At 36.4% G+C, this 25,753-nt stretch overlaps 2 protein-coding genes across 2 annotated transcripts in view; both read left to right on the top strand.

Annotated features, from left to right (window-relative positions):
* The first annotated feature begins 255 nt into the window (after nucleotides 1–255).
* On the top strand, nucleotides 256–13,515 carry fyb1a (FYN binding protein 1 a). Its single transcript, XM_016253357.1, has 16 exons — nucleotides 256–459; nucleotides 5,716–6,187; nucleotides 7,144–7,273; nucleotides 7,747–7,805; nucleotides 8,025–8,047; nucleotides 8,301–8,341; nucleotides 8,671–8,830; nucleotides 10,136–10,295; nucleotides 10,474–10,570; nucleotides 10,665–10,675; nucleotides 12,307–12,316; nucleotides 12,508–12,598; nucleotides 12,671–12,833; nucleotides 12,920–12,950; nucleotides 13,216–13,247; nucleotides 13,338–13,515. Exons 1-16 carry the CDS (start codon nucleotides 304–306, stop codon nucleotides 13,358–13,360), a joined length of 1,659 nt encoding a protein of 552 aa, XP_016108843.1. The 5' UTR covers nucleotides 256–303; the 3' UTR covers nucleotides 13,361–13,515.
* Nucleotides 13,516–15,027: 1,512 nt separating this feature from the next.
* The window catches only part of rictora (RPTOR independent companion of MTOR, complex 2 a), a 48,185-nt gene continuing 37,459 nt past the window's right edge, over nucleotides 15,028–25,753 (top strand). Inside the window, exons 1-3 of the mRNA XM_016253365.1 lie at nucleotides 15,028–15,082; nucleotides 15,220–15,267; nucleotides 16,085–16,182. Of these exons, the coding sequence (XP_016108851.1) occupies nucleotides 15,034–15,082; nucleotides 15,220–15,267; nucleotides 16,085–16,182 (195 nt within the window). The 5' untranslated portion in view covers nucleotides 15,028–15,033. The remainder of the gene's footprint in view (nucleotides 15,083–15,219; nucleotides 15,268–16,084; nucleotides 16,183–25,753) is intronic.

Here is a 25,753-nt window from a genome sequence, read left to right as displayed (position 1 = left end):
ACATTACAGGCGTGTGCTTGTGGTGTTCGGCCAATCACAATGCACTGGGTCAGCTGGACAATCAGAGCAGACTGTGCTTGTTGGAAGGAGGGGCTTTGTTGAAAACGACATGTTTGAGAGAGGCGGGGCATAGAGGACCTACAATAATGTACAGTATTTGAAAAATAATGTATTTTTTGAACATTAAAGCATGTCAACATATTCTATTACACCAAATACACAAAATAATGATTTGAATTGAAATGATTACATTTTTAAGTTCTCTTTGCCCTATAAATACATATTTCTCACTCACTGATTCAAATGAATGTGTTTTGCTCAAAGGTCTATGCCATTAAGGAGGAAGAAAAAAGTTGTTTGTCATCAGTTCTCCCATTCTTTCAACCACACTCCTTGAAAAGACTCCACAGACAAACTAATAACCTAGTGACCGTTGTTCCAGCACATGCCATCATTATGGTGAGTCCTGCTCTTTGCTTTCAGCAGTGCTATTGGTGAAAGACTTTTGTGGCGTTCTGAATTAGAAGACTGACCTTCATATGCTCCTCAAATAAACACCAGAGATTATATTATCATTTATGCTTGTATAATAGGCATTTGACCACCTGGCCAGAGTTTGTGTTGTTTCTCACTCTGAAAGGCCAAAAAATGAGACTGTGGTTTTGAGTTGATGATAAACCTGACCCCAGATCAGGGTCGTGATGCTCGATAGTGAAACCCTGGTTACACCTCTTCCTTATTAAAGTAATGGAAACATGCATTTCCTCTGGGTGTATTTGTGATTCTCACTCGTTTCAGAGCCCCACTGTATTCTTGCACACACTTATTCACTGGCTGGGTGAGTTCACTGGGAGATCGTGCTGATTTATTTAAAGGAGCGTCTTTTATGATAATTTTTCAGTTTGCTGTTGATGGTTTAGTTCTCGATTATACTTGTGTTAGTGCAGCATATTAGAGCAGATTCTATAATAGCAATAGTGATTTGATGCTTGGGGATTTTTTTTATCAGGATTGATAATTATATGATGTGTTTGATAAGAGTGCAATAATATTGATCATTTAAATGCATTTTGAAGAAGCAGACAGCAGTATACAAATTCTCAGGGGTTTTCACGCTTGTGAATGTAAAGAGTGACTTGTGTAAAGGCGGAACCCTAAAGGTGTGAACACACAGTTTAACGGTCTTAATTATTCAACATGTTTTTAGCAGTATAGCCTGCTTAATATTGCTGCATTAATTATAACATTAGTGATTATAGTTAATAAATATTTTTTATTATTTTTTATATTTTCTGAAGAAAATGTGAGTTGTATTGACTGTTGCATGCAAGGATTTTTTTTTTTACCTTTATTTATATAGTGCTTTTAACAATACAGAAGGTGTCAAAGCAGCTTAACAGTATCAAAATAGGAAAATAGTGTGTCAGTGCAAAAGGACAATAGTAAACACTCAATTTTCAGTTAAAGGCAGTTCATTGAATTCAGTGATATCATAAAAAAGCTATATCTTTTTTATGCAATTGAACTTGTATGGTGGGCAATAAAATGGAGCATAAAATCCCATGAACATACAGTAAATGGGGGCATATAGATACCTGATTCTGTTTCAAAACAATAAGTGGTAACACTTTACAATTAGGTTCACTAGTTAACATTAACATTGCTAAAGTGTTCAGAGTGGCTTTTAGTGTTGTTGCACTCTTAAAAACAAAAGTTCTTTATTGTCATCTTTGGTTGCATGAAGAACCTTTAACATCCATGGAAACTTTACGTTCCACAAAAGGTTCTTTATAGTTTTTTTTTTAATGTTTTTCACTCTAAGAAATAATGGTTCTTTTAAGAACTGATCACCAAAAGTTTTTTGGGGGGAATTACTCTCTGCAGTTTATGCAACTAGTCATGGTCTACTTACAACTGAGACCTTTTCTTATATTTTTTTCTTGAAATTGCAAGTGCTTTATTACACTGTTTTGACTCCATATATATCACAATTGCAGCATTTTTATATTTTAAATGAATCAGTAACACTTTACAATTGGTTAATGTTAGTTAATGTATTTAACATGAACAATACATTTATTACAGTATTTATTCATCTTTGTTAATGTTAGTTAGTGAAAATAGTCGTTCATAGTTTGTTAATTCACAGTGCATTAACTAATGTTAACAAGCACAACTTTTGATTTTATAATGCATTAGTAAGTATTGGCATTACTACGATTAATAAATGCTGTAGAAGTATTGTTCATTCTTAGTTCATGTTAACTAAAGTAGTTAACTAATGAATCTAATTGTAAAGTGTTACCAATTATTGTTTTGAAACAGAATCAGGTATCTATAGGCCCCCATTTACTGTAAATTTATGGAATTTTTTGCCCTATTTTATTGCCCACCATACAAGTTAAATTGTATAAAAAAGTCATAGCACACGTCTCCTCAAGCCACACAATTTGATGTGGCTTCATACAAACATGGGGTGAGTTACGAAGTTATGTCGTACTTGGTGCTAGAGGATTCATTTAAATGATTTTCAGAATCCGAATGAGCTTTATTCTCCAAGTGTGTACAAACACAAGGAATTTGTTGTGTTTTTTAGGAGCTCTAGGTACATGCATGAGAACAGAAAGAACAATTCAATAAGACTAAAGAAAAAAATAAATAATAATGTGGTCAAATCTGGAACAGAAGATTTATGTACAGATGATGATTTTAAGTGTCCAAAAATATTTCAGTCTTTCAACTTTCAAAAAAGTGTTACTTGCCATTTCTTTGTAATTATTTGTAAAATTTACTAGAATTACTGAGTTGAAACTTCTTTCAGTGTAATGCATATTTAAAATCACAATTATATCTGTTAACATTAGTTAATGCACTGTGAACTAACATGAACACAGAGCAATTGTATTTTTGCAAGATTAAGAAAGGTTAAAGGGCACCTATTATGCCCCTTTTTACAAGATGTAATATTGGTCTTGGGTACCCCCAGAATGTGTCTGTGAAGTTTCAGCTGAAAATACCCCACAGATAATTTATTATATCTGGAAAATGTCCTTTTTAGGGCGTGTCTAAACAAAAGAGCTGTTTTGTTGTGTATCACTTTAAATGCAAATGAGCTGCATATTCCCGCCCATCTCTGTGTCTTTGGTATACATATCTGCTTTGCAAACCTACAGCAACAAACAGCCAGTAGACTGACAGGGTGCGTTCACACTTGTAGTTCGGTTCTCTTGGTTCGTTTGGTCCGGACCAAAAAAGAAAATGATGCATTTGGTCCTGGTCCGCTGTGCGTTCACACTGGTATTTTTGACAGCGAACCTAAAGATACCGAACCTAAAGGCATAGTGATACGTTCACAACCCGATTGGTCAGGTTGAATGACGTATATTTCGTGACGGAACTCACTGAACACCCAAATCAAAAGGTGTGTTCGGCTTAAAGCTGCGCTGCGCAGAGCGATCGGTGTTTGACATCAAAGCACCCGTTCACTGATCGGTCTGCTCAGCGCCGCTTTAAGTCGAACACACCTAATGCCGTCTGCTGGACTAAGCGCGCTCATTGCTGCGTGTACTTATGATTTTATTTTCACTACCTGCGAACTCACGAAGAGCTCATAAAAGGCACTTTACCTCCTCGTTGCTCCACGTTTGCCCTCTGCTCATTTTGTTTGGGATACACCGCTCGTTCTGCGTCGTCAAATCATGTCGCATTGTCATTACTTTCTGTTTTTGGTTTGTTTATAAGTATTTGGTCCGTGTTGCGTTCATATTTAATTCGAACCACACCAGAGTTTGTCTGGAAGTGGACCGAGACCCATCATTTTAGCGGTCTCGGTCCGCTGGTGCGCACCAGGTTTCGGATGGCAGCGTCCACACTGTATTCACACCAGGAAAGTTCGCTAGTTCACTTGCTTTGGTCCGGACCAAATACAATGTTGATTTTTTTTTGTTTGGTGCGGTTCGCTTTCACATTGCCCTTTTTGCAAGTGAACCAGAAATTGTAAACAAAACCACACTTGTGCTAAGGTCATCCATTCATTGGACAGAAATTCTCAAGCGTACCAGAGTTTGTTTGGAACCGGACCGAGACCACCTCTTCAGCTGGGTCTCAGTGCGGTTGTTTGGTCTGCACGAGTGCGATTGCTGTATTCACACCTGCCCAAAAGGTCCGCACCAAGGGTAGAAACGAACTTGAGTTTGATTCAATCGAACCAAACAAGACAGGTGTGAATACACCCAATGAACCGCACTAACAGAGCAATCGCACCAGGGTTTGTTTTAATTGAACCAAACATGACAAGTGTGAACACACCCTGAGAGCGAGAGAACCGATGTTCAGCCGTACATATGGGAAGCCAAACACACTGAAAGTGGGACTAAACAGCACGATGTTAAAGAGCTCGCTGCCGTGCGAACGATTCGACAGCGCAGGGAGGACGTGTTTGCTAGTGCCACCGATCTAACAGCGCCGCGCTAACTAATCTTACCAGCATGACGCTGATCAATTCAAATACTTCAATAACATACACACACAAATACGGTTAAAACGTTAGCTAAGCACTAAAATAACGACATTCACAGTGCAGTCTGGAGTGAAATGATTTGCGCAGACGTATAACGTTACGTATTTAGATAGATTTTGAGGCGCATTACCTTCAAATAAACAAAAGTAATCCACGGAGTCCTCAGATGTTGGGAGAAAATGAAGACTCTTATGTTCAGTCTTGCAGCCAAACACAGAACACCGAAATTACTTACTAGACGTTGACATTACAGCTTCTCGAGCGCGGAGAAAATAGAGGACGGCGTACAACCAAACACAACTCGCTGAGGGCGGAAACTACGGTAATGCAGGACTGTCAGTCAGCGGCTGTGGGCGGGGCCTAAACATTGTGACGTCACCAAGCGGCAACCTTCCGGTCTCTCTCGTGAAACCAACACGGAATTGACTAAAACTGCAATTCATCGACTGGCCGCTAGAGGCTGGCTCCAAAAGGGAGTCAGTCCCATAGACTCCCCATGTTAAAATGCCCAACTTTACAGCAGAAAAAAATATGCTTACAGCCTGATACAAAAAGTGGTTTTGGTCTATATAGCTAATTCTGCCCTAATGTGGGCGTGGCCACTTGAGTGACAGGTGGATTGCCGCTGCTGTCACCACCGTCAAGCTTGGTAGCCGTGGTTTCCGCAACCAGCTCCCGCCTCTTTGCCCATTTTCGATTATCCGGGAGTGACGCGCTGCCAAGATGGCAATGGCCGGCTCCGCCTACTTTAGGCTTCAAAAATGCTCTTCGGAAACCTACGGGTGACGTCACGGACATTACGTCCATGTTTTTATACAGTCTATGGACGTCACAATGCTAAGAGAATCAAAACGGCATGCCTAATGAGACTGGTTTGGTTTAATAGGAATTAAAAAATAAGGAGTGGGTGGATTTGATCATTCTAGGTTGGTTGTGTTCACACACTGCCAACACACATTTATGTCCAAACACCATGTAAAAGTGGATTTTGCATAATATGTGCCCTTTAATAGATGCTGTAAAAATATATTGCTCAGTTAGTTCATGCATTAACTAATGTTAACAAATGAGACCTTATTGTAAAGTGTTGCCAATGTTTTTTTTATGTTGTACATTTTTAGGCCTCTAATGTACAATCCCTGATGTCTCTCTTTAACTCACTGGCTGGCGAAAGATTGTATTCCCAACCTGCTCAGAACAATCAATTCAGCAGCGCCGGGAATCATGACCAGAATCCAGTGTTGATCCCCAAGCTGGCGAAACTTAAACCTGTGGACATGAATAAAGGCGCAGGCTCCAGGCCACTCATGGTCAAACCCAACTTCATGGTTAACTCTATGGAGGCTAGATTCAATCCTCCAGTTTCGAACAACAAGACCAGTGGTGACTCGAGATGTGATGCTGTAGGAGTGAAGCTGCCCAATAGAGGAAACCAGGAGAACGCTTTTACACAAGCCCCCACTGGAGCCGGATTCCAGATTCCTGCCAAACTGCCTATTATACAGAAACCTGTTCTCCATGAAAAGATCTCTGCAGCACCGGGAACCGCTACTGGTGATTTGTCAGTGCCAAAAAAGAAGTCTCTTCCCAGTGTGTTTGCTTTAGGAAAATGTCCTGCTAAACCACAGAGACCTCCACATGTTAACCTCAACAAGTTCAGAGGGAACGGTAAGATGCGGACCTCAATGATGAAGCTCATTTAAGCTAAACTGATGTGTTTTTATTCAGAGAAAGATTCAGTTCATTCTTTTTAGATGTCTGAGATCATGTGAATTTACACCCACAATACCAGTAAGATTTTGGACACATTACTGTTCAAAAAATTGGGGTCAGAAAGATTTATTTTTAGTGTTTTTGAAAGAAGTCTCTAATGCTCACCAGGGCTGCATTTATTTGGTCAAAAATACAGTAAAAACAGTAACATTGTGAAATATTATTACAATTGATAATAACGGTTTTCTATTTGAATTAATTTTAAAATGTAATTTATTTCTGTGATGCTAAGCTGAATTTTCAGCATCATTACTCCAGTCTTCAGTGTCACATGATCCTTCAGAAATCATTCTAATATACTGATTTGCTGCTCAAGAAACACTTCTTATTATTATCAATGTTGAAAACGTGTGCTGCTTAATATTTTTGTGGAAACTGATATGTTTTTTCAGGATTCTTTGATGAATAAAAAGTTCAACAGCACTTATTTGAAATATAAATCTTTTGTACAATTATAAAAGGCTTTACTGAATTTTTTTAATCAATTTAATGCAAATAAAAATATTAATTTGATAAAAAATTAAATCTTACTGGCCTTAAACTTAAAAAAAAATATATATAAGTAAAAAAAAAAAAATTATATTTTGCATAATGACAATGAATCCTATAGTAGAACCATTTTTGCATTATAACGTTATTTTCGCAGTAATTAAGCACATTTTCTCTGGTTCTGGTGGGTTGATGTGTTGTTACCTAATGGCATTCATAAAGTGTGTCCAAAAACTTTCTGGGCCAATTGTATTCTGGTCTAAACATCCAAAAGGTATTTCCCTGAATTGTGAACTGTAACCTCTAGTAAATATATATGCACTTGTCGCTTCATGTTCTGTTTCTGTCTGCTGGTTCATCAGTATCCAACACCAGCAACCCTGAGGAACATTTCTCCCTCCGACCCCCACCACCTCCAGAACGCCTGTCAATCACATCTGTGACTCCACCCCCACCCCCACCCTTCACATTTCCACCTGCTCCCCCTCCAGTGTGAGTGCTCACTTTGAGATGCGTTTAAAAACGGCATCAGTAATCATTCTTGAGATTTACACGCCATTACAATACAATAGAAATATATAAAATACTTTCCAAAAAAGTAGGCCTACCATGAAAATAATTATTTGAATACGTTTTATTTTATTCATTTATGTATTGCTTTTAGGACAAGGTTCTGTAGTAATACAATGGGGGTTTACTAATGAAGTACCTTGGAGTGGCACATGAGTAAAAAATACACAAATGCTGTTACATGAATATGGTAATAGTTCAGTACAATGGTAAAATAACAATACATTAGTATTTGCATTGCCACAATGCTTTTTGCAAAATGCACACATTAATTTTATAGTGTTGCCACCCTGATATTGTATACTGTAGCACAGTTTCTTTTTAACAATTTTTTTTTCTTTTAAGACAAAGATGTGAAGCTGCAGTTTAAAATGTGTTTCTTCTGTTGTGAACAGGGATGAGGAGGGTTATTACGATGATACGGACATCATGAGCCGGATGGAGACTTCACTAGGTGCCGTTCACAGAGAAGTTATTTAATATTAATGTTTGATACATATAGTGACCCTAAGAAATATCTGTCAACTTAATGTCTGAATGCCATTGCCTTACAAAATATCTCACATGCTGTCACATTTAGACATTAGGTGTGACTTCCGATTTCCTCCATCATTAGTGCTGAGGTTTGTTTGTCTTTTTAATTCTGTACTACTGACGTCTCTTTCTGTTTTAGGTAAAAGCAGCAACGACCCTGAGGTAAAGATGAAACGTTCATTGTGTGTAATTATACTGTATAAACTCTTTAGAGATGTTTTAAATTGCATAACATATGGCTGCTGAGACACTTCTGCAAATGAACCAGAATCTCAAAAGGAAATGATAGCATTCACAACACGGCCATTATAATGGACTCTAGTGAGCTAATGAGGTCACTAATTACAGTTGATTGGTTTGGATGCAGTAACTTCTACAAAGCCAGTGATGATGATGATGTTTGTTTCTTGTGTAGGAGTCAGACGAGGACATGTACGAGGATCTTGATCACAATTGGTAAGTGTTCATTTAATGTTCGAGTATGAATTAATTTACTATTGCTCATAATATTTAATAATTGGAGCAAACCCCTGAACCAAAGTATGAATTTTCTCTTGTCCTTCACTGTTACTTTAAGTAATTTTCAACAAACTTGTGAAGCAGTACCCTAGGATCATACTAGCACGTTCTGCACAGGCAAATGCTGCTCACGTTTTGTGAATGTAGTTGGTTAGTCTTTAGCAAAGGCTGCATATCAATTGGGCTCAAATTTTAATATGATTAATGAAGAAAACAAAATAGAAAACTCACTAAAAATTCTGCTAATGGAACACTCCTCTACACAGGCCAGAGCAAAACAAAGAACAGAAAGAAGAAAAGACGACAAAAGAATCAAAGGAACTCAAGAAAAAGCTGGAAAAAGAAGAGAAGAAACGCTTGGAGCAGGAGAAGAAAGAGAAGAAAGAGAGAGAGAAAAGGGAGCAGGACGCCAGGAAAAAGTTTAAAGTGATTGCAAACAGCTCAGTGCTGCTGGATTTATTTTCATTTTCATTATTTTATTTCATTATATTATTCATCTCGCAAAACCTGTCAAGAACACATCTGGAGACACATTTCTCCTCAAAATTGATATTATATTTCACATAAGTAGAAGATTTATTTTAGGATTATGAAAATTTTTTGACATTTGTTTTTATTTATTTGTAAATAAATACATTTTCCTTCATGATCATAGTGGTACTTGTTTTACTGGCTTTTATTTATGATGATATAAATAAGTTTATGCTGATTTTTTAAAAATCATTATATTGCAAAATGACAATTTGGAAGGGAATTGCACTTAATAGTCATTAAAATATGTATACATATGTGACCCTGGAGCACAAAAGCAGTCTTAAGTCAAAATTATAGATTTTTCTTTTATGCCAAAAATCATTAGGGTATTAAGTAAAGATCGTGTTCCATAAAGATATTTTGTAAATTTCCTACTGTAAATATATGAAAACTTGATTTTTGATTAGTAATATGCATTGCTAAGGACTTCATTTGGACAACTTTAAAGATGATTTTCTAATTTTCAAATAGTTGTTTCTCGGCCAAATATTGTCCTATCCTAATAAACCATAAATCAATGGAAAGCTTATTTAGTCAGCTTTCAGATAATATATAAATCTCAATTTCAAAAAATTGACCCTTATGACTGGTTTTGTGGTCCAGGGTCACACCACTGTGATCATGGAGGAAAATGATATATTTCTATATTTATACATATGAATATGAACTATATATTTGTTTATGTGAAATATAAAAGCAATTTTGATTTTGAGGTTAAATGTGCATCCCCCCCACCCCCTCTCTCTCCCTCTCTAAACTATTTTTATTGTTAATTTTCATTCTATATATAAAAATGTATTTTTATATTTATACATTTATAAATTTATTTATTTATTTTGGTGTGAAACGTGACCCAGACTCAGTTTTCATGAGTTTCTTTGCTCATAGAAATTGAGTAACTGTAATTTTGTTTATAACAAAACAACAGTAACTGAAAAAAAAATATATATGTATGTATGTATGTATGTATGTGTATATATATGGGGGGTTTTTTTCATTCATTATTATTATTATTTTATTTTTTCATTTTGTGACCCAGACTCACTTTTCACAAGTTTTTCCCATAGACATTATGTAACTGTAATTTTGTTGCAGTTTTGTAAACATGTTTATTTGTTTATTTTTTGAATGCTAACATTAATAAGTGACAATGACTGTAAGAAACGTACACCATCACTGCTGTTTGTGCTCGGATAGATCAAGGGTCCGATTGTGGTGGTTGAAACAGCGAAGGCCAGTGTGGATCACAAGGGTGGAAAGAACAAACTTCCACTGAAGCAGGGAGAGAGCATTGAAATTGTACGTAAAACAGAAAACCCAAAGGACTATTGGCTCTCCAGAAACACTGAAGGCCTCTGTGAGTTACTCTGCTGCACGGCACTGTATTTACTTTGAAAAGAATTCAGTCATGTTTATTTGCTAACAAGAGCTGCTAAACTGATCATGCTCGGTCTTTAATAGGCTGAAGCTTCCTGTTTGTCTCTAACCATTTTCAGCTGCTATTTTGACTTTGTGTTGGTGTGTTTTATGTGTAGATGGTTTTGTGAAACCGGACACTCTAGATGTTGTGGGAAGCACACAGGAGGAACAGGAGGTGTATGATGATGTGTGCGCAGATGATGAAGTCAATAAGTAAGAGAGTACCTTGTACACTTGTTAAAGATTATTAACATATTCAGGTTAATTGTTATTTATATTTTTTACTAAAAAACATCTATTTTTTCAGTCTGCCAGATGGTAAGACATTGCATTATACATTTAATAAATCTCGTTTATAAATCACTCAATGGCCTAGGACCTAAATATATAGCAGATATGCTCACTGAATATAAACCTAACAGACCACTCAGATCATTAGGATCGAGTCAGTTAGAAATACCAAGGGTTCACACAAAACAAGGGGAATGTGCTTTTAGTTATTATGCCACCCGCAGTTGGAATCAGCTTCCAGAAGAGATCAGATGTGCTAAAACATTAGTCACATTTAAATGCAGACTCAAAACTCATCTGTTTAGCTGTGCATTTATTGAATGAGCACTGTGCGATGTCCGAACTGATTGCACTATATTATATGTATAATCGTCTTCTTAAATTCATTTTAAACCTCTTAAATCAATTTTTTAAAATAATTTTCAAAGTTTTTAAATTACTTGTTTTATTGTTGTGATTATTCTTTTTATTTTATTTTATGTAAAGCACTTTGAATTACCATTGTGTATGAAATGTGCTATACAAATAAACTTGCCTTGCCTTTGCTCCTGTAAACAAACGTTGGTTTTCACGAGGCGCATGCGCAACGCTCAACTCATACGTCATCCGCCTTGAGCTGCTGTAGGACTGTTGGCGCAAGCTACATTAAAGTGATTATTACGTTTTGAATATGGATATTTTTCTTACAAAAACGCATCGATTCGCTACAGAAGGCCTTTGTTCACCCCCCGGAGCCGTGTGAGACATTTTTTTTATGGATGGGCGCATTTTATTTAACTGCTTTTGGACTGAAGCACTGCAACACCCTCTGAGTGCCATGAAACAGCTTGAAAGATCAACCAACAATTTTTAATATAACTCCGACTGGATTCGTCTGAAAGAAGAAAGTCATATACACCTAGGATGACTTGAGGATGAGTAATTTATGGGTTAATTTAGATTTTTGGGTGAACTAACCCTTTAATGTTTTTGAAAGAAGTCCTTTTTGCTCACCAAGGCTGCATTTATTTGAAAAAATACAGTCAAACAGTAATATTTCAAAATATGATTACAATTGTAAATAGCTGTTTGCTATTTAAATATACAATTCTATTTTAAAATGTAATTTATTTGTGTAAATTATTCTAATATGTGGATTTGAAAACAGTTGTGCTGCTCAATATTTGTGTGGAAACTGTGATATTTTTTCAGTATTTTATGATGAATAGAAAATTCAAAAGTACAGCATTTATTACAAATGTGGCAAAAAAAACAGTTTACTGCCCCCAAGCTTTTGAGTGGTTGCTTAAATCACTTAATGTCTTAGTCATTGCATTATATTACATAATATCAAAACAATTGTCATTTATTGCATACATTTAGTTATATAACAATACATTTTACAAAAATAAGTTTAAAATGATCTTAAGATGATAAAACAATAATAAACACTCATGTTTGACATCAAAATAAGGACATCAAAAAATTTATATTTTCAATGAAAATGAATCCTATAGTAGGACGATTCAGGATTTTTTCTCCATGATATTTTTTTCACAACAATTAAGGCACATTTACTGTGGCTCTGGTTATTTGATGTGTTGTTACTGTCACTTTTGATCAATTTAATGTGTCTTTGCTGAATAAAAGTATCCTTTTTTTATCTTACTGACTGGTAGTGTATGTGAAGTATTAAGTCCTAATCAGCCTTAGGATTTTCACCTGTCAAGCAATATAACTGGCTAAAATGCCCTAGCAACCGCTCTGAACACCTTCGCATGTTATAGCAGTGAGTTTTGCGCAGATAAGCATCTCTTGCATTTTCTTCAGAATATGTCAAAGTCACTTTTGTATCTTTTTCCATCTCTCATTCACCGCAGCTTTCCAAAGTTCAGCTCAACAAGCAAGACAGACGAGATGGACCCGAAGAAAAAGAAGAAGTTTGAGAAAGAGTTTAGAAAGAGGTTTAAAGTAAGATACGTTTGTTTGACGAATGGTGAATGAATAACTCTGTATACTAACCCTCTTTGCTTCTTCTTGCAGTATAATGCGGAAATCAAAGTGCTGTATCAAGCTACTGTTCTCCAATCGCTGTCTATAAAGAAGTTTGGTAATAAAGACTTACCAGTCAAACCCGGAGAAATCTTTGATGTGATCGTTCATCCAGGAGATGACAAACTCATCGGCCGGAACAGCGAAGGAAAATGTGAGTTGATTTAGGAAATACTACATGTGCTGCACATTACAGCAGAAGAGGAAACTCTTATTAATTAGAGTCTCTGTCTGTTTCAGTTGGCTATGTGTCTACTGCTAATTTGGAGCAGTAAGTATAGTCTTGCTGTTCATTTCTATTTCTATTCTGGTGAGATGATCTTTTCTTTCGCCCCAGTCAGTAGCTACAGTTTTTGCTTTTCTAAGCACACTTGGCTCATTTGATATGCCTGAATAATAGTGAATATTAGTGAATTTTGAGTAAATGTTGTGTAAAATTCTGCAATGCCACATCGCCCATTTTGATTTCATTTGAATGCCCGATCGGTTGACCACAGCTTCTTATTTTTTGTGTCTCACTTCCTCTCCTCTCTAAGGGACGCCTCTGTTTATGATGATATTGGTGACGGTAAGGTAACGTGCACAGATACAGTTGATGTAAGTATATTTATTCATCATTTTGTACTGCAATGATTTTTTTTCTACTTATTTGTTACAGAGTGCATCTACGACAACGACTAAGCATGGATAAACCCGTCTAGTGTGTTTTTATCATCTTTCAACCTCCTTATTTGTCATTAATTCTTTCACCAAAAAAACTGTGCATTGTTTGAGAATGATATATAGTGAATATAATAAAATGTATATATAAAGTCACCTGAGTAGGAATAAAGTCATTTGTGATCCTGTCTTTTGTTTTTTGTTTTTTTCTTCTTTATATATATATATATATATATATATATTTAAACATTTGATATGCCATCTATGTTGTATTCTGAATAAAATATAAAAATTTGAAACTTCCACATCATTGCATTCTGTTTTTATTCGCAATTTGTACAGTGTCCCAACTTTTTTGGAATCGGGTTTGTAGTTTAAAATAAACAACTGTTTCCAACATCGATAATAAATCAGCATCTCAGAATGATTTCTGAAGGATCATGTGAGACCGAAGGAGTAATGATACTGACAATTCAGCTTTGATCACAGGAATAAATTATATATTAAAATAGAAAACCATTATTTTAAATGATAATATTTCACAATATTACTGTTTTTTTTTCTGTGTTTTGGTCAAATAAATGCAGCCTTGATGAACAGAAGAGACTTCTTTGAAACACATTAAAAATCTTACTGATCCCAAACTTTTGAACGCCAGAGTGTGTGTGTGTGTGTGTGTGTATATATATATATATTTGGAATGACAATGAAAACAAAAAATGGAGGTAAAAACAAAAAGGTTCAAATACAATGAATAAAGCTAATTTTTGTAATAACACATTGATCTAAAACTAATCTTTAAGCTTTACACATATTTTAGTACTGACCGCAATTTCAGCCATAAGCCCTGTTACTTCAAAAATGAGTTGTATGTATATATATATATATATATTTATTGATAAAATGAATAAAATGCATTGATATGAATATCTTAATGATATAAAAAATACGTAAATATTTTTACGTTTTTTAGGTAAAAGTACGTAGCGATTTGTACATTTTAAACGTTGAAATACGTCTAAATTGTACGTTTTAGCATTAATAAAAATGTACAAAAGTGTACGTTTTGTGCTTGTAAATGTTACGTATTAATATCTACGTATAAACATGAGACCAGGCTGGAATGTCATCATAACGCATTGAGTATTAGCCTAAAGGTTTTAATACCTTTAATAGGCTATATATATATATATATATATATATATATATACATAATTTGTTTTTTGTAATAATTTTATGTATTTAATTTTTACAATATTTCTGTACATAAAAATTGTGTGTGTGTATATATATATGTGTATATATAATTATATTTTATGACCATATAAAATGTAGCATTTTAACATATTACACGGAGAAAAGCTTCAAAGTTCCTTCAGCATCGCTTGACTTTTTTGACAAACACATGGTAAAAAATAATACTCTGCATAACAGTAATTAAAATGAATGAACAATAATTAAATTAACAAAGATTTATTTTGCAAATGATATTCCATTATAGCAAAATGTTTTATTTCATTTTTATTTTACATCATCTTAAAAGCTTTGTATAGGAAAGAATCTCATTATGAAATGCATAAAAACTAGGTTTCACTTTCAAGTACTTGGATGTGTGTATATAAAATCGTCTGCTCTCAAGCATCGCGAGAGGTTACGAGAGTTCCGGTGTTGTGATGATTAACGTCCCTGCCAACATGGCGGTCAGCATCCGCGGGCGTCCGACCCGGAGTGTACGGATGAGAGGCAAGTTAACGGCACCCACACCCCCGCTACCGCGCGCAGCCGGCGCTGTTTATAGCCCTCTGCTTGTGTAGCATACGATAAATCGCGGATAAGGCCTCACAGTGTCTTTATTGTGTCGTTTTTTGTGTGTTTGACAGGTCGGAATGACAGCGGGGAAGAGAATGTACCGCTGGATCTTACGCGGGGTGAGAGTCACCATAATGCTTCAATTAATAATAACCAAGACATTATCAGATTCCCCTTAAATCCAAGAAATTGTCATTAGTGATTTCCCATCTGTGCAGACGGGAGAATGAGAAGTTGACCGTCTCTAATCCTAATAGGTTGCCTAAATAGACCGCGTTATTTACGCCTGTGATGCCTGAAAAATGCTGTCTAGCTAGGCAGCTCACTAGGATTTGGGGCCCAGGTGTTGTTTTGATCTGTAGTGCACACACAGCCCCATCAGTTTGTGTTGTCTAGTAAACATCTGCATGTCAGCAGAATAGCTGCAGTGCATTCAGCTCGGTCAGGCTGTATCAGTAAACAGTTGATGCCCTCATATCTTTGCATGCTGCCTAACAAGTCTGTGTTTTAAGACTTCAGACTTCATCTAAGCTGGTGCAAAAAGTCTTTGATGCATCTTCTGATCTTGATGAATCTTGCCGTGCCAGTGGGTTTGACGTCTCTCTTGAGAAATGTACTGAATAAAGACTAGAGCAGGGAAAAGTTTGCTGAATTTAGATCATAATATCACGTATGTGCAAAAATCTCTCACACGCAAGAGGTTTTTTGAGTTCTGCACAGAGAAAGTGATGCTTCCCAGTGGATATGGAGACACATTATGTGATATATTTATGTTGTTAGATAAAAGAGATTTTAAAGAATAATAACACATTTAATAAACTATTATATGCATATTTCCTGTCCTGGATGCTGAATAGCTAATATGTTAGCAGTAACTGTCTATTAGCCTTATTATGTTTTTTGAAGATTTTAATTTATGGTTTTTGCTTTCCACAGAACCCTCGGATAACATGCGTGAGATCCTTCAGAACATTGCCAAATCTCACGGGGTTTCCAACATGAGGAAGCTTGGCCACCTGAACAACTTTGTTAAGGTAGAGCAACTTTCATTTATGCTGGTTGTTGTTCAGCGGCTATGGGTCTGCGCCATTCTTGCGTAGGGCTGCACGATTAATCGAATGCGATTGTCGTGCGCATTTTGATAGTAATGCCGGTTCTGTAATCAGCAGGAAATCATCATCACGCGCTTTCAGATGGAGCAGAATTTACTACACGTAGCCGTAGTTCACCGACAAGTTACGCAAAAAAAAATATATATATATTTTTTTCTCTTTATTTACATTTTCTTGAAACAACACGCACAATGTCACAAAATAGCTACTATACAGGAAAAATACGACATCGACCTGTAACACTGTACAATACATGACTTTGAGCCAAGAACATTAAAGATTTATATTAGAACCCCCCCCAAAAAAAGGGTAAAGGTTACTTCAAGTGCTTTAATATACAGCGTGTTAATATACAATCTTTTATCCTTATGGACAGCAACAACAGCTATCCAAATAGTGTATATTCAGACAGTTTGATTAAAAGAGATGTAATGGCCTAATGGTTAAAGAGACGGACTCGGAGCCCAAAGGTTGTGGGTTTGAGTCTCGTACCGGCAGATAGGTGGGGGGGGAGTGAATGTACAGCGCTCTCTTCCACCTTCAATACCACGACTGAGGTGCCCTTGAGCAAGGCACCGAACCCCCAACTGCTCCCCGGACGCCGCAGCATAAATGGCTGCCCACTGCTCCGGGTGTGTGTTCACGGTGTGTGTGTGTGTGTTCACTGCTGTGTGTGTGCACTTTGGATGGGTTAAATGCAGAGCACAAATTCCGAGTATGGGTCACCATACTTGGCCACATGTCACGTCACACACTTCACACACTTCAGTCTGCCTGTAAGAACAGTCTTATTGGTTTCCAGATCTTGATGAAAATTGACAATTTATCTTTTAATATAAATCTCAGTTCTTCCAAATGTAACATATTTCCCAGTTCCCTTGCCCACATCTCAAAAGTAGGGACAGAATCTGCTTTCCACATCTGTAAGATCAGTTTTTTTGCGAGTAACATGCAGAGCGAAATGGCCTGTGTTTGATATTTACTGCAAAAGGCATTTTCTGCACCTAAAAGCCCAATACAAGGCTCAGGCTCCCGATCGACAGAATACACTTCAGAAAGAAATTTAAATACACATTTCCAAAATGGCTGAATTTTACTACATGACAATAAAGAATGAAACAGGGTGCCTTCTAATGTTTTACACTTATTACAGAGTGGGGAAATCATGGGATATATTTTATGAAGTTTTAATTTAGAATAATGAAGCCTATGAATTACCTTAAACTGAATCAAATTATGTCTAGCATTTACAGAACATGTATGTACATTTCTCAAGCACTCATCCCACATGTTTTCATGAATATTAAAACCCATTTCCTCTTCCCAATCATGTTTTATTTTGTGAGTGTTATTGTCCACCTTTTCTACCAATAATTTGTAAAAATTTGACACAGTGCCATTAGCAGGGTGTACATTAACAATACTTTCTAAAGTTGGATTTAAATTCAAAGATTTAAAGTCTGAAATGTGCTTCCTCACAAAGTCTCTGACTTGCAAATAACGGAAAAAATGAGCAGGAACAAGAGCATAGCGTTGTTTTAGTTGTTCAAAAGAACTAAATGTACCTTCCCTATAAAGATCTTGTATTGTTACTATACCCATATGTTTCCATTGAAAAAAGATCTTATCATGTAACCCCGGAGGAAAAGCATGATTATTACAGATTGGGGTATCTAAATATAAATCTGGAATTTTCAAATATACCTTGATTTGTTTCCATACTTTAATTTGGTTTGAAATAACTGTTACCATTTATATGTTTGACTTAAATTTTGATTGTCCCAAATGAAGCTGCTTATAATAGATTCTAGCTGTTTAAAATAATTAAGGGGAATAAAGAAAGGAATAGATTGAAATATGTACAAAAATCTTGGAAGTACAACCATTTTTATAGCATTAATCCTGCCTACCATGGACATAGGGAGTGTCTTCCAAAAAATTATATAATCTTTAAGCTGATCAATTTTCTTTTTCCAATTCAATTTTAATTACATTTCAGGTTTTTTGGTGATTATTACACCCAAATATTTAAAGGAGTGATTTGCAATTTTAAATTTGGTGCTAGATAAATATTTTTTATCTAAATCATCAGAGACTGGCATTAATTCACTTTTTTCCCAATTTATTGTGAATCCAGAAAGACTGCCAAATTTTTCAATAAGCTCAAGTAATGGTGCAATAGACATTTCAGGGTTGGAAATATACAGGAGAATATAATCCGCATACAACGAAAGATGTTGGGGTCTGCCCTCTATCACTATAGGCGCTATGTTAGGATGGTGTCTGATACTGGCTGCTAATGGTTCCATTGAGATATCGAACAAAAAAGGAGACAAAGGGCATCCCTGACGTGTACGTCGAGATAACTGAAATGGATTTGAAATGTTTTGGTTGGTAATAACAGGAGCTACTGGATGTGCATAAATTATTTCAATCCGTTTAATCAATTCTGAACCGAATCCAAATTTCTTTAGAACAGCAATCATGTATTTCATGTATGTACTCTAATTGGTCGAAGGCTCGTTGAGCATCTAATGAGATAACACATGTCTTTATGTTTTTCTTGTTATAAATTGTTAAAGAGCCGTCTCAAATTAAAATATATATGTCTCTGGCGTAAAACCAGTCTGGTCCTGATGAATTATAGAACAGATGTACTTTTTCAAACTATTCGCAACAATTTTAGTTATAATCGTAGATTCAGTGGAAATGAGAGAGATCGGGCGATAGGAAGACATCTGCAGCTTGTCCCGCCCCGGTTTTGGAATTAATACTATACTCACTTCATACATTGTTGGTGGAAATTTATTTTGTGTTGTTGCACTTTTAATCAATCTTTGAATTATAGGTAAAAGATTATTCCTGAATTTTTTTATAGAATTCGGCACTAAAGCCGTCCGGACCCGCAGATTTGTTATTAGGTAACTGTTCTATTACTTCATTTATTTCTTCTAGTGTAATTTCTTTATCTAAGGATTGTTTTGCATCAGTGCTAAGAATGGGAAGATCCAATTGAGAAAAAAATTATTCTATTGCCTCTTGGCTTGTTTTACATTTTGATTCATAGACTTCTTTATAGAAATCAGCAAAGCAACGATTAATTTCCTTGGGGTCAACAATTATCTTCCCATTATTAAATTTTATTTTATGTATTGCACGAGTTGCCTGAGAGTGCTTTAATTGGTGTGCAAGTAATTTTTGGGGTTTATCACCTATTTCAAACTATCTTTGCCTGATATACATTAGTTGTCTCGACACTTTCTTAGAAAGAATTGAGTTATATTCACTTCTCAGTGCAACAATTTTCTTTAAAGTAGTCTCACATCTAGTTGATCTGTATTCATTCTCCAGATTTGTTATTTGTATGTCAATTTCATTTAATTTGGCTTTGTTCTTTCTATTCTTAGCTGTTTGATAATGCTATAATATCGCCTCTGATAACCGCCTTCATTGTCTCCCAAAGAACCGAATCTATTATATTTTATATTTAAATTAAGAGAAACCGGGGCATGATCTGATAATAATCTATTATGGTATTCAGTTGAAACTACATGTTGCAACAATCTGGAATCTATTAGGAAAAAGTCAATCCTTGAATAAGTTTTATGAACTGAGGAATAAAATGAAAAATCATGATAGTTGTCTCGACACTTTCTTAGAAAGAATTGAGTTATATTCACTTCTCAGTGCAACAATTTTCTTCAAAGTTGTCTTACAACTAGTTGATCTGTATTCACTCTCCAGATGTATTATTTGTATGTCAATTTCATTTAATTTGGCTTTGTTCTCTCTATTCTTAGCAGTTTGATATGCTATAATATCGCCTCTGATAACCGCCTTCATTGTCTCCCAAAGAACCGAATCTATTATATTTTATATTTAAATTAAGAAAAACCGGGGCATGATCTGATAATAATCTATTATGGTATTCAGTTGAAACTACATGTTGCAACAATCTGGAATCTATTAGGAAAAAGTCAATCCTTGAATAAGTTTTATGAACTGAGGAATAAAATTAAAAATCATGATCCGAGGGATGCAAAGCTCTCCAGCAATCTATTAAATTTAACTTTTGCATATAATTACTTAGTACCCCAGCCGATTTACTTATTATGGTTCGACAGGGATGCGTGTCAAACCTCGCATTTAACACGCAATTGTAATCACCAGCCATGAAGACTTGTGAATGCATAAAGTCTGGTATAATCTTGAAGACGTTCTCAAAAAATTAAGGATCGTCAAAGTTAGGACCATACACATTCACTAAAGTGATGGGTAATGAATTTATCTCCCCACACACAACTAAATATCTGCCATTCCTATCCTTAATAGTTTGCTTATGTATAAAGGGGACAGACTTTTTAATAATAATTGCTACTCCTCTAGCTTTGGTAGAAAATTTTGATTGGTAGACTTTAATGCTAAACTTTGTTGCTAAACTTTTTAATGCTAAACTTTGTTGTCGTTTTAATGTGTTAAATTGCGCACCCAATTTTTTAAGAAGCGCATAAACCTTTACTCTTTTGACTGGACTGTTAAGTCCACGTACGTTCCAGCTTAATAAATTCTAATAATAATTGCTACTCCTCTAGCTTTGGTAGAGAAATTTGACTGGTAGACTTGAGACATCCATGGAGCTTTAATGCTAAACTTTGTTGTCGTTTTAATATGAGTTTCTTGGAGAAAAACTATTTCCGCACCCAATTTTTTAAGATGCGCATAAACCTTTCCTCTTTTGACTGGACTGTTAAGTCCACGTACGTTCCAGCTTAATAAATTCAGTGTGCTGCCACCGCGAACCTTCACTCCGTTACTCGGTATGTAAAAAAAAAAAATGTTCTGCCTGACCCTTTTAAATAAACGCTGCACATTAAACCTTCCAACTCAAACTCAAAAAGGTAACCTTCCCATAAACTTGAACATTACGAACCTTGTGAATCGGAACAGACACCTGCTCCCGTATGCACAATCAGCTTGTAACACTCCAAAGAGAAAGGAAAACTTGAAATCGCGTCATATGACCCCTTTAACTCAATGCCACCTGACATTCTTCCGTTAGTACAGCCCCCCACTCATCTTACAAAATACAGCAAAAATGATACCTTGCAGTCTTTCCAATATATCAAAGAGAATTATATACACACAAGTCTTTTCTGACTCCGTTGTCCAACGTAGCGTTTTCAACATTTCACCAGTTCTCCACCGCGCTTCTTAGATATGCTTCAGCAACCTCGGGTGAGTCGAGGGTCTTCGTTTCTTTATCCCTCACAGTCACGATGAACTTGGAAGGAAAACGATATCCGCAGCTCACTTCATGCTCCCAGCAATTCTTTCTTATGTTGTCGAACTTCTGTCTCTGTTTCAAGACGTCAACTGCGAGATCTGGAAAAATACGTATCGCTTTGCCATCGTATTGCAGAGGTTTCGATGTTTTCTACAAAGTCCCTCCTTCCGACAAGCGCAGTCTGCTCTGATTGGCCAGCTGACCCAGTGCATTGTGATTGGCCGAACACCGCAAGCACTCGTCGGAAATGTAACGCCCCTTACCATAATCGCGAGCTTCATCTTTCAAAATAAATGTAAAGACAGAGCCCGAAAGGGGAACAGAGTTGCGTGACAGACACCGTGATGAAGCTGGTATGTGTTTGTGATGTGACCCCCTCTCTCTCTTTCTCTCTCGCTCTCTCTTTCTCTCGCTCGCGAGCGAGCACGCACACACACACGATGCGCAAAACTCCACATTTGAACAGTCAGTAGCAAATACTTAAACTGCGCTTCTTAGATATGCTTCAGCAACCTCGGGTGAGTCGAGGGTCTTCGTTTCTTTATCCCTCACAGTCACGATGAACTTGGAAGGAAAACGATATCCGCAGCTCACTTCATGCTCCCAGCAATTCTTTCTTATGTTGTCGAACTTCTGTCTCTGTTTCAAGACGTCAACTGCGAGATCTGGAAAAATACGTATCGCTTTGCCATCGTATTGCAGAGGTTTCGATCTTGCCAGTCGCAAAATTTGTTCTTTCACTTGGTAGTGATGGATTCGGGCAATAATTGCCCGAGAGCGGCCATCTCTTAGTGGTTGTGGCGAACGGTGTGCCCTGTCAATCTGAATTGGACGGTCGAAGTTCTCCTCGCCCAGCATATTGGCCAGAAGCTTTGTGACAAACTCAGTAGGTTTACCATTTTCAGCGCCGCCTTTTATACCGACAATTCGAATGTTTTGTCGTCGAGATCTTGACTCTAAGTCACAGGTTTTTTCCTTAAGTTTTTCACATTCGGCCTCCAGGTGTGCACACTGTTTCTCAAGTGACTCGATGCGGGTTTCGTGAACTTTTGCAGTCTCTTCCGTCACTGTCACTCTGGAAGAAATGTTAGCGATGGATTCGTTCAACTCTGACAGAAAGTTTGATGTCCTTTCATCTTCCTTAAAGGATCCGTTCAATTTTGCTATTGCTTCCATTATGTCTGTGTTTGTTGGCACCGTTGCTTCAGCGCTAGTTTGATTAGCATTAGCTGGCGGCTCTTCATGAACATTGTCGGTGCCTCCCGCATCTTCTGTATTCGAATTTTCAGTTTTCTTATGCTTTGACGGCATTGTTCAGAATGTCAAGTTAACAACTTGTGGTATTTAATCGGCTACAAGGTGAATTGAAAGCAAATATTATAGATTCGTGGAGAGCTATAAAAACATGTTTACTTCATTCAGTGCCGGAAGTGCCCCCCAACAAAATAAAAGACGATTCTGAAATCGTTCGCGATTATGACAGCTGTTTGCATAGCTTCTCAGTGAACTACGGCTCTGTGAAGTAAAAGCTGCTCCATCTGAAAGCATGTGAAAATACCACATTTAATAACATATTTTTACTCCAAACTCACTTCATAACGTCAGTCGAGTGTTTGAAATAAATCCTTCTGTGAGATGATGTGGCTTCTTACACAGAATAAGGCACGCAACATATTTCATAGTATTTAAGCAGTGATAAAGGCATTGAATAAACTTATTTAAATATACTTTATTGTAATTAAAATTATAATAAGAAGAACTCCGATAAACTGTATATTGCCGTAGTCGTGTGTTTATTAGTCACGATGATTCAATGAAAGCAGTTGAATCTTCTGTTTATGATGTGGCTTCTTACACAGAATAAGGCATCTCTTCTGCGAGGCGTGTTTGGAGTTTCAGCGCGAGAGCGCCCTCTGGCCTTTGGATGGAGATTTACTGCCGATCACAGAACCGTGCTTCACTAAAAGATACACATGACAATCGCAGCTTCTGTCGAATCGCGATCTCGATTCCATTTCGATTTATCGTGCAGCCCTATTCTTGCGTAGGATTTTAATGATGAGAGAAGATCATGACCAGGTCTGAATGTAATCTGAAGACTTTCTTCACAGTTTTTGCACTGATTTTGGGGCAAAATATGCTGAATGCTAAATGTAAACCTGGTTAAATTAAGTTTAAATTAAGAATACTTCATTCTTATTGATCGCTGAAAGCATTGTTAAATTAGCCAAAAAATGCTTTGCGAATTCTGCTGCCAAATATTCTGAGTGGCCCTGAACTTGATCTGCATTGCATGAACTCATTTTTGTATGTAAGCCTTAAGCTTTTAAGGCAAGACCCAGGGTAAAACTGTAACTAATAGATATCACCATACTTCTCCAGTTGATTAATCAGAGGACATTAAGACAATTCTTTTTTTTAATACAGGTTTTCTGCAATGTGTTGTTTCAAATATGAAAATTAGTGAGTTGTTATATTAAATATGCACTAATTTCCAGAACTGAAAATTGAAATAGTAATTGAAATCTACAGGTAAAGTATAATACAATAGACACTTAAATGTGTATTTTGGATGTTTTCTTACCACTAGTCTGAAAGAAGACATGTTATGGAGGAAAAAATAGCCCAAAATTAATCAGTGGATTAAAAAAATATATAGTTTTGTCGATAGTATCTCGCTTTACATTATGGCTTATAACTTGTATCTAGAAACTAGAATAGCATTGAGACTTGGCAGTTGGATATATAGCTAATACATCCACATTTACCCGCATACATAAAATATATGTACGTAAGTACGTAAAGCATTACATACTATATAGCAAATCTCAAATGCATGATTGCTCATATCATTGCAAAATGTAACTATATCATCACACAATTCTAATCTGCTAATTGTGACTATAAGGCACTGTTTTTAAGGCTTGGTCCTGTGAGCAGATCTGTAACACAGTAAACAACAGCAGGCAGTGTGTGTGTGTGTGTGTTGTCGGGTTGTTTGTCTTAGTGGGTGCCTCCTCTCACTTTCACTTTCTTTCTGAGCGAGTTTGTTTTGTGTGTGAGAGTTTCATCTCAGTGGGACTGAGGTTAAATGTAAGACTTGTTAGTGCAGAAGTATGTGTGCAGGTTTTGTGTGTGTGTGTGTGTGTGTGTGTGTGTTTAATGGAATTTTCTCAGCTTTGGTGAATAATAACTCAAGTGGTGTGTGTGTGCATGAGTGCTGTGTGTGGCCTGTTAAGGATGCTGAGATAGAGGAGCTCTAATCCTCACTGAGGGTCACATGACCCCTTCTGACTGCCTGAGCTCTGACATCATCATAAACGCATACATATGCATGCTTAACCTGCCAAGGTTGTTACGCTCCTCAGTAACACACACACACACAAACATGTTTAGGAGACTAATTTTACACTGTGAGGTCTGCTAAGTGCAATTATTGATGTGTCTGTCTCATTTTTTCTTTCTGGGTTCAGTTTATGCAGCTCATCAAGTTTTGCAACTTTGTTCACTTTCGAAACCGCTTTTAAAGAATTTAAAGAATTAATTCTTTAAGTTTTAAAGAGTATATAGTTATAAATGCATATTTTCTGGCCTGGATCCTGATTGGTTGTAGGGCTGGGCAAAAAAATAGATTTTTCGATTAATCGTTTTTTTTAAAAAATGATATCGATTCTCAAAAGCTGCGACTCTATCTTTTCTGGGATTTATTTCAGCACATTTAAAACTGATCTGATTAACGTGAATCTTATCATTAGTCTTCTCCACTAGATGTCACCCTTATTTACCTTGCGCAATGTTACAACAGAAAGCCTGTCATTCATTCAGCGCTTATCATGGCCATACGCGTGATTCGCAATGCTCCGGGGAAATGCTATAGTAATACTATAAATCTGAGGATGCATTTGATATCATGCATAAGTCGCCATGATTTCCGCAATGAATGAGTTTTGTTTACTACACACATACTAAAGCGCGGATGACGCTCGCGGTGTTTTCAGCTTCTGCCGTCTCACTATATGATGATATGAACACGAATGTCATCTCCAGCTGCTCTGAGAGTCTCTTCATTAGCATTTACCGTTTCATTTGAGAAAACTACCGTCATATCACATACACAGCAGCTGCAAGTTCTTCACGGCAACCCGTCAAAATAAAAGTTTAGTTTAACGTTAAACTGTCAGAATATATTACTATTTAGCAGTCTTAAGA

The sequence above is a fragment of the Sinocyclocheilus grahami genome, unplaced genomic scaffold (genome assembly GCF_001515645.1).
Source record: "Sinocyclocheilus grahami isolate Dianchi unplaced genomic scaffold, SAMN03320097.WGS_v1.1 scaffold1177.1, whole genome shotgun sequence".
Classification (NCBI taxonomy): Eukaryota; Metazoa; Chordata; class Actinopteri; order Cypriniformes; family Cyprinidae; genus Sinocyclocheilus; species Sinocyclocheilus grahami.
The sequence above is the reverse complement of the archived record's forward strand: the minus strand, read 5'-3'. Positions and strand labels throughout refer to the sequence as shown.